This window comes from Canis aureus, chromosome 16, assembly GCF_053574225.1.
Source record: "Canis aureus isolate CA01 chromosome 16, VMU_Caureus_v.1.0, whole genome shotgun sequence".
In the NCBI taxonomy this organism is placed as follows: Eukaryota; Metazoa; Chordata; class Mammalia; order Carnivora; family Canidae; genus Canis; species Canis aureus.
Genome location: NC_135626.1, coordinates 57,181,009 through 57,189,663, shown reverse-complemented (window position 1 = coordinate 57,189,663; position 8,655 = coordinate 57,181,009). Strand labels below are relative to the sequence as shown.

General features: G+C 52.2%; 1 protein-coding gene across 4 annotated transcripts; it reads right to left on the bottom strand.

Moving 5' to 3' along the window:
* Positions 1 to 677: 677 nt before the first annotated feature.
* Positions 678 to 7,270, bottom strand: RPL38 (ribosomal protein L38). Of its 4 annotated transcripts, none has more exons than XM_077854096.1 (5): positions 7,146 to 7,270; positions 6,896 to 6,935; positions 6,693 to 6,753; positions 2,124 to 2,246; positions 678 to 752 (listed from the first exon to the last, which is right to left on the bottom strand). In XM_077854096.1, the coding sequence occupies exons 1-5, from the start codon at positions 7,253 to 7,255 to the stop codon at positions 727 to 729; spliced, it is 360 nt and encodes a 119-aa protein (XP_077710222.1). In that variant the 5' UTR covers positions 7,256 to 7,270; the 3' UTR covers positions 678 to 726. The 4 variants fall into 4 exon arrangements, with proteins under 4 accessions (XP_077710222.1, XP_077710223.1, XP_077710225.1 ...); XM_077854097.1 differs by having other exon boundaries at positions 7,130 to 7,200; XM_077854099.1 differs by having other exon boundaries at positions 7,102 to 7,177.
* Positions 7,271 to 8,655: the final 1,385 nt, after the last annotated feature.

Genomic DNA, 8,655 nt, shown 5'->3' with positions numbered 1-8,655 from the left:
CTGGGATTTTGGGCCCTTACGAGCAGTGGGCCACTCACACCCCTCACCCTACTGCCATGAGGCCCAGGGTCACACTTCCTGCAAGAACCCTGGTTCCTCCCCAACTTTCACCTGGATTTAACACACTGGTCTTTCAGTCCCAGATCTTGTTCCTGGTTCCTCTTCCCTGGGTGGCCCGCTTTGCTGGGCTAACACTCACCTGCTCTTACCAATCATCTTATCACACCCTAAATGTTCTTAAGCTCCACGTTACCTTGAGCAGCACTTAGGAAACAAAGGGTCTTAGTCTGAATAAAAAGCCTCAGCCTCTCCTACACGGTGGATCTGAAGGCAGAGCTCTGTTCGGAGGATGGGATGGCTCAGCCTGTAGCTATTTCCAAGAAGCTAATCAACTCCACCCTGTAACTATCATCTTCATTAATAGGAAGCTCACTTTACCTAATGGACTTTTAAATGCTATGAGGGCATCCTGGGTTACTTCCACAAATATCTCTGTTTCCATCTACTTATTTTCAAACTTAGGCTAAGAGGATGGTTTTATTTGTCCACTGAAGTCACAGCGTAAGATGAGGGATGCAAATAGGTGGCAACCAGGAGCCACCCCCCCCTTGCCCCCGTTCCCACCCAAAGCCATGACCAAGTAATATTTCCCTTCCCACCCTCAAAGACAAAAGACGTTATAAGAATTTTTAAAATTTTAATACAGTTCAAATCAGTGGGCCAGGTTCATTTTAGCTCCTTCACTGCCAAACCTAGAGGAAAAGAGATACAAAAGTGAGTCACCTCGAACATACACATTTTATTTAGTTACTCTTGCTTGTCTGGACTTTGTACTCAAGCTAATAAGGGTGAACAAAACTCAGAAATTAAGCAGAAAATGGTGGTTGTGCTTAAAATATTAAGTTAATTGAAATTGTGAAATCAAGCCTCACATCAGGCTCCATACTGAGCATGGAGCCTGCTTAAGATCCTCAATCTCTGCCCCTCTTGCATGCTCACTCTTAAAAAAGGTGGGGGGCTGGGGTGACTGGGTGATGGGCACTGAGGGGGCACTTGGCGGGATGAGCACTGGGTGTTATGCTATATGTTGGCAAATTGAACTCCAATAAAAAAAATAAAAAAAAAAAAAGAAAAATTTTAAAAAAGGGGAAAAAAATTAAGTTAGCGTTAGGGGTGCCTAGATGGTGCAATGGGTTTAGCATCTGACTCCTGGTTTCCACTCAGGTTGTGATCTCAGGGTTGTGAGATCACGTCCCATGTGGGGCTCCACGCTCAGCAGGGTCTGCTTAGGACTCTCCCTCCCTTTGCCCCCCTCACCCCCACCATGTTTTCTCTCTAAAATAAAGAAACCGGGCAGCCCTGGTGGCGCAGTGGTTTGGCGCCGCCTGCAGCCTGGGGTGTGATCCTAGAGACCCGGGATTGAGTCCCACATCGGGCTCCCTGCGTGGAGCCTGCTTCTCCCTCTGTCTGTGTCTCTGCCCCTCTCTCTGTGTGTCTATGAATAAATAAATAAAATCTTAAAAAAAAAATAAAATAAAATAAAGAAACCTTAAGGGAGTAAAACATAAAACCAAGTTAGTGTTTGATCAACAAAAACAACCAAAACACACATTCCCTCTCTCGGCCTTCATGAAGAGCTCTCAAGAAGTTCTTAGAAAGCCAAGCTGCACTGGAGACCTTTCCACTGGAAGCAGCAGCCTCTGAGACCACTCTGCACCCTAGGCCATCTCCCTGCAGTCAGGATGGCTAAACCTAGGCTCATGGCCTACAGTAGTTAATTTTCCAATCTGCAAAACTGAGGATCGGTACCAGCATCTACCTTGTAGGGTTGTGGGGAGAAGGAAGAATTATCCAGAGTAAGTGTTAGCTGTTACTATTCTGGGTCAGAAAAGGACGGACAGGAGTAAAACAAACTGTCCTCTGGCCAGGGAAACATTCTGGTATGGGATGTAAACTCTGAGAACCACAAGTATTCATTCCTTGCACTACCAACAGCAAGAGAGATATTAAGACAAGCTGCAAAATGGACTTTCCTCAATCTGGGGACTACTTAAGAAACGCAACAGTGAAGCACGCACCTTCCACATTTCTGATCAGCCCCCCAGGATTCCAGGCTCGCTTACCTGGGGGCAGAGACTGCTTGAGTTTCTCTGCCTTCTCTTTGTCTGTGATGACCAAAGTATAAAGATATCGGCTGCATCGAACTTTAAACTTCACATTATCCTTATTCTTCTTGATCTTGACGGCTACCAAAGAGACCAGAATTGGCAATTAAAGTTATTGCAGAAAAGCCATCACGCAGTTCACCCATTTTAAATTTATGCAGAAAAGCGGCATTTGTGGCAGCAACCGTGGTCAGGGCTGTGCTTACCTCCCTGTATCGTCCCCTTTGTGGAAACAGAAAACCAGAGGTCCTCTAAGACTTCAATATTTTAGAGTGTCAGAAACCTACAGTTCCTTTATATCAGTGTCAGAGCCTAAGACTTAACGGTAACTGGTTTACACACAAAAACATAGGAATCTGCTACATGGAACACCACCCGAGAACATTCTGTATCCATCTTATTATTTTTAAGATTTTATTTATTTGTTCATGAGAGACACAGAGACACAGGCAGAGGGAGAAGCAGGCTCCCAGTGGGGAGCCCAATGCAGGACTTGGGACTCCGATTACCAGACCCTGGGATCACGCCCTGAGCCTAAAGCAGGTGCTCAATCGCTGAGCCACCCAGGCGTCCCTATCCATCTTATTTTTTTAATTTTTTTTTTTTTTTTTTTTTTACGTTTTTATTTCTTTATGATAGTCACAGAGAGAGAGAGAGAGGCAGAGACACAGGCAGAGGGAGAAGCAGGCTCCATGTACCGGGAGCCCGACGTGGGACTCGATCCCGGATCTCCAGGATCGCGCCCTGGGCCAAAGGCAGGCGCCAAACCGCTGCGCCACCCAGGGATCCCCATCTTATTTTTTTAAAGGATTAACAGTACCTCATCAAATGAGGAAGTGGATTATCTGCTCTGATCAAGAACTTTCTACCTCTCTAATTATAGGAATAGGTTCTCCGCCCCTGGGGCAATGGCAACCACTTCCTTTAGGATACCCATCCCCTTGCCCGAGTTATGCGCTAAAGCTTTTCCTTACATTTTAAAACCCATTTTCCAGGCTCTGGCCACTGGAGGACACTGACTTTCCTGAAAGTTAGTTATTTCATGTATCCATCAAAACTCATCTTTAAAGATTTTATGTATTTATTCATGAGACACAGAGAGAGAGAGAGAGAGAGAGAGAGAGAGAGGCGGAGACACAGGCAGAGGGAAGCAGGCTCCCTGCAGGGGGCCTGATGTTGGACTTGATCCCAGGACCCCTGGGATCATGCCCCGAGCCAAAGGTAGATGCTCAACCACTAAGCCACCCAGGCGTCACTCATTCTAACTTTAAAAACAGCCATTATTACAAACTCACTAAAGTGCCAATCATGAATCAGGTGGCTAAGGTCCACTCTGAGGCTCCAGCGTCTCAGCCTGTGTGCCTCACCAGACACGCACTCAGCCCTCACAGAAGCAGGGAGATTAACCTAGACTCACAACTCCATCTCTGCTGGAAACTGAAGAAATGAGGCACATCACAGGAGAAAGCACTCAAGCCTGCCCAAGGCCATGGCTGCCTCAGCTTGTTTTAGTAAATTCAACAAACTGGGTATTCATTCAAATCAACCTGTTTTGCTATCTTAACATTCCTCTTAAAGCTAAGTGCACTGCATGGCCCCTAGCAGCTGGCGGACGCCTATCAATTAAGTTGAACATCTGTAAGGAAGACATATGGAGCTCTTAAAAGAAAAAGCTTTATCCCACACCACCGTACTGCGCAGTACTTCACTTAGCAGAAACAAGGAATCTGTACGCCAATGTTCAAGGGACCAGGATTCGAAATAGCCAAAAGGTAGAAACCACCCAAATGTCCACGCTGGATGAACAAGCTGTGGCACACCCGCATGATGGAGTATTTGGCCTTAAAAAGGAAACTGACAAATGCTTCACAACACGGATGAACCCCAAGACCCTGGCTAGATGAAGCCAGCCAGTCATGCAAGGACAAACACTGATTTCCTTCACTGGAGCATCTCGAGCAGTCAGATCCACAAAGCAAGCAGAATGGAGGAAGCCGGGCACTGGAGGGAGAGGATGGCGAGTTAGTGTTTGAGTGTAGTTTCAGTTTTGCAAGGTCACAAGTTCAGAAAATGTAGCTCGAAAGGTCCCTAGTGCCAGTGGACTGTACACCTAAGTGAGGCTTGTGTTATGCCTATTTATAATTATGAATGTTTTGAAATGCTGACTCAACAAACACTGAGCACTCTACGGTGTCCACAGGACCATAACCCCGGACCCTCACAGGCCACTCGGTCTAAAATCAGGATCCTGAATTCCAGTTCTTCTTCATAGTGAGGAGTCTCAAGGGTCCTTAAGATGTGAGCCTTGCACCAATACCTGGGACAGATGCTATTATCAGCCCCCCTTCAATGGAGGAAAAAGGTAGTGTTGTGTTTACATGTGTTGAGGACAGCTACCTGACAGGATTAGGATTGGAGCCAGGCAGTGACCCCAATGTCCCCAGTCTGAACGAGACAGTCACAATAACCTCTTTATAGCACGACAGTGTCACTGGTCTCTGAAGAATCGGACAGGGCATGGGACGCCTGGGTGACTTAGTGGTTAAGCGTCTGTCTTCGGCTCAGGTCATGATCCTAGGGTCCCGGGATCGAGTCCCACATCAGGTTCCCCGCAGGGAGCCTGCTTCTCCCTCTGTGTTTCTGCCTGCCTGTCTCTCTCATGAATAAATAAATAAAAATCTTAAAAAAAAAAAAAAAAAAAAAGAATTGGACAGGGCAGATGCTCCTACCTGTTCCCACAGATGACAACCAAACAGCCCTAGAGGATCACAGGCAGAGGGACACTAATAGGACCCTCCGCATCCCCGTGAACCAACTACAGCGCTCTCCCCACGCTCCCACCACTTCATCCTTCCACTGACAGAGCATTAGGGCCTTGGCCACCTCAAGCTGTCAGCAGAACACGGCTCTACTTTCACAAATGACTGATGTTCTCTTGATGACACATCTGTGAGCAGGAAAGGAAGCTTTAAGGAGCATTTGATGTGGCAGCAAATGAAGACTATGGACTACCCAGCCCCCCATGTGAATTCAAGATCTACACAGTACGAGGCATGAGCCCCCCCTCCCACCAGGGGTGCACCAGTGAGAACACAGGGCACCGGGGGCTGGTACTTGATCCACCCAAAGCTTGCTGCTGTAGGCTTCTGATGCATCGTCCCCTTTTCCTTATTCATGGGCGAGGGAAACTAACTCCTACAGCTCCCTGTGCGGGGCCTGTATCAGGAGAAGCGGGCCTAGAACCCATCGCGGCACCAAGGTCAGGGTTCCCGGACATGCGTTTCCAGACTTGCACCTAGTTAAGGACTCTGCTCGGACCATGTACCTTTTCTGAAATAAGGATGGATTAAAAAATGCTCACAACTAAAAAAAAATGCTCACAATGAAGAAGGGAACACAGTACCCAACAAAGTTCTTTCTTCTGGGAAACAGGAGAAAATCCCTGCTCTTGGCAGCCAGGCATAGGCTTCAACAGCCGCCCTCGGTCTGATACTCCGGAAATGAGGGTCTGGGGGTAAAGGTCTAGGAAGGAACTGGAGGGAGGTCTAGGACAGGGACGGTGTGTGTGTGTGTCCAGGGTTAGGTTAGGGACCAGAGGAAGGACTGCGGGAAGGTCTAGGGCATGGCCAGGGTGGGGGTCCCAAGGTGGAGATGGGGTGAAATCTAGAGTGCGATGGAGAGGTCCAGGGTTAGGGACCAGGGAAAGGTCTAGGGTAGGGATGCTGTGAGATTGGGGTGGGGGGTGGGGGGCGCAGAGTTATAGACCAGGGGAGGGGCCTGGGAAGGTGCAGGGTTATGGATCAGGGTAGGGATGCTGTGAGATTGGGGGGGGGGGGGCAGAGTTACAGACCAGGGAGGGGAGGGACTGCAAGAAGGTGCAGGGTTAGGGAGCAGGGAAGCACCAGGGTAGGGATGCTGCGAGATGGGGGAGGGGGGGCAGAGTTACAGACCAGAGGAGGGACGCGGGAAGGTGCAAGGTTAGGGAGCAGGGAAGGTGTGGGGTAGGGATGCTGAGGGATTGGGGGGGGCGGCAGTTACAGACCAGGGGAGGGACCTGGGAAGGTGCAGGGTTAGGGAGCAGGGAAGGACCAGGGTAGGGATGCTGCGAGATGGGGGGGAGGGGGGGGGGCAGAGTTACAGACCAGAGGAGGGACGCGGGAAGGTGCAAGGTTAGGGAGCAGGGAAGGTGTGGGGTAGGGATGCTGCGAGATGGGGCGGGGGGCAGAGTTACAGACCAGAGGAGGGACGCGGGAAGGTGCAAGGTTAGGGAGCAGGGAAGGTGTGGGGTAGGGATGCTGAGGGATTGGGGGGGGGCGGCAGTTACAGACCAGGGGAGGGACGCGGGAAGGTGCAAGGTTAGGGAGCAGGGAAGGTGTGGGGTAGGGATGCTGCGAGATGGGGCGGGGGGCAGAGTTACAGACCAGGGGAGGGACGCGGGAAGGACCAGGGTAGGGATGCCGGGGCGGGCGGGGTGGGGGGGGGGGCAGAGTTGCAGACCAGGGCCGCACGCCCGGGCCGACCACTTACATTTGGCGTCCTTCCGCCGGGCCGTCAGCAGGAAGTCCTTGATTTCCTCGATTTTGCGAGGCTGCAACGCAAAGCCAGCGCTGGTGAGCCGCGCGGACGCCGCTTCCGGCCGTGACCCGAGCACCGCCACCAGCTCCTCACGGGAACCGGGGGCCCCCGCCCCCCCGCCCTCCCCGAGGGGGTCCAGCGCGGGCCACACTCACCATGGCAACGGGGTCGCGGGGGTCAGCGCGCGGCCGGCACCTGCGGGGACACCGACGTCGGCGTCAGCGGGGCGCGGGGAGCGGCCGCGACCCCGCTTCTCCTCCCCTCCCCCCGCCGAAATGCCCCGGCCGCCGCGCTCCAGCCTCCTTCCCCGCACCCGCGGCCCACGCCCGGGGCCCCCAGGCCTCACCCACTCGCGGATTACCCCGGATGGCCCCCCAGGCTCCCTTTACCCGCAGAGACACTCACGGCAGGCGGCAGGAATGGAGAACGGAAGAGAGCGAGACTTCCGTTTCCGGGCGGTTAACCCCGCCCTCGAAGGAAACCGGGTACGGTGTCTGCCGAGGGTCTAGAATCATGATGGCGTTCGTCCTTTCCCATGGCAGCGCCTCTGCCCCCTACTGGCCGAGACTAATAGTGCCGACCAGGAAGAAAATGCTGGGCCGCTTCCCTCCCCGCTGCCCTTCCCTCCACTGTCTTTTCCTTCCCCGTCCCCAGCCCCCTCCTCCGCTTTGCTAGGCTTGATCTCACATCCGGTTTAAAGACCCAACACTTATTATCCACCACTCTCTTTAGACGTGTGCACTGAGCATCTTTTGCAGAGATTTTTCTTTTTCGCATTTAAATAAAGGGATCCCCCCTGTGTGCATTTGTGAGCCTCTCTGTAGGGCTTTCTCCTATTTCCTTGTGGTCACCTTCTCTGCAGACCTCTAACCTGTCCCGAGCGAGCAAGGTCCTCTTTTCCACTTGCCTCTTCCAGTTCCTTTAAGAACAGGTGTGCATAAGGGTAAATTAATACCTCCCAGTCGCTGACATTCATGGGGCACTTAAATGGGGCATCTATCCCCTGGAGTCTCCCATCTCCAGGGGCACCGGGGAGAGGCGGCTCTTGTCTTCACCCCAATTTTGCCCGCCGGGGAGAAGGAAGGCTTGTCCTTGCAGGAAGGGGTGAAGCCGGGATTGGAACCCACAGAGGGCAGATCCCAGGCCCCGGCTCCTGGCGGCTGCTTTGGGACCCGGTGCACCAGACCCGGGCTGGCAGCTCTGGGAAGGCAGCGGTGCCTTTGCCCCTTGGGTTCGGGTCCCCCCAGCTCCATACCGCGTCTGGATTGTTTTCTCCCCAAGCATTCACCCTCTGCTCTCGCACAAGCGTCTTTTCAGGCGGGCTCCGGGAAACCCGAGGTTATCGATTTTACTTTTATCTCCCCCTTTGATTTCTATGTTTCGATCTCTCTACAAACGTCTACGTTTGATTCTATTTGTCCCCCCCCCCAGTTTAATAACTGCACAACAGGATGTAATTGCCGCGTGTTTATCATCACCCGGCGGCCCACCCGAAGAGATGGACCGCCTCGCCGTGAACTTTACACTGACCTCACTCTTCTCCATCCCTCCTTCCTTCCCTCCCTCCCTTCCCTTAGAGGGTCCCAGCTGGAGCATCTTCCTAGACTTACTGGGGATTCAGGGAGGGATGAACCGGCTGTCCTTGCCCCAGGGAGGTCACAAAGTGCTCCGACGGTGTAGGGAGCCTCTTAAAAGAAGCCGAGCTGTGTGTGTCTAACTCCAGATCCATCTGGGTGTCAACAGTAGGAAATGTTCATGGGGAGGAGCCTAACTTTACCTTGCCTGAAGGTCGGGGTCCAGTCTGGGAATCATGGGGCCCTCAGCTCTGACCCGAGAAAAACATCCCCAAACTCCACAGCCTGATTTTGCCAGTCGTCCTCCATCCCAGGCTGAGGATTTTCTGGCCTTTTGTTCT

Bases quoted from the DNA above. Each gene is read 5' to 3' on its own strand.
- RPL38 (XM_077854096.1), bottom strand. From the start codon at position 7,255: ATGATTCTAGACCCTCGGCAGACACCGTACCCGGTTTCCTTCGAGGGC. The intron at 6,936-7,145 runs GTGAGTGTCTCT...GTGTCCCCGCAG, and splicing joins CTCCATTCCTGCCGCCTGCC to GTGCCGGCCGCGCGCTGACC. The intron at 6,754-6,895 runs GTGAGTGTGGCC...TTTGCGTTGCAG, and splicing joins CCCGCGACCCCGTTGCCATG to CCTCGCAAAATCGAGGAAAT.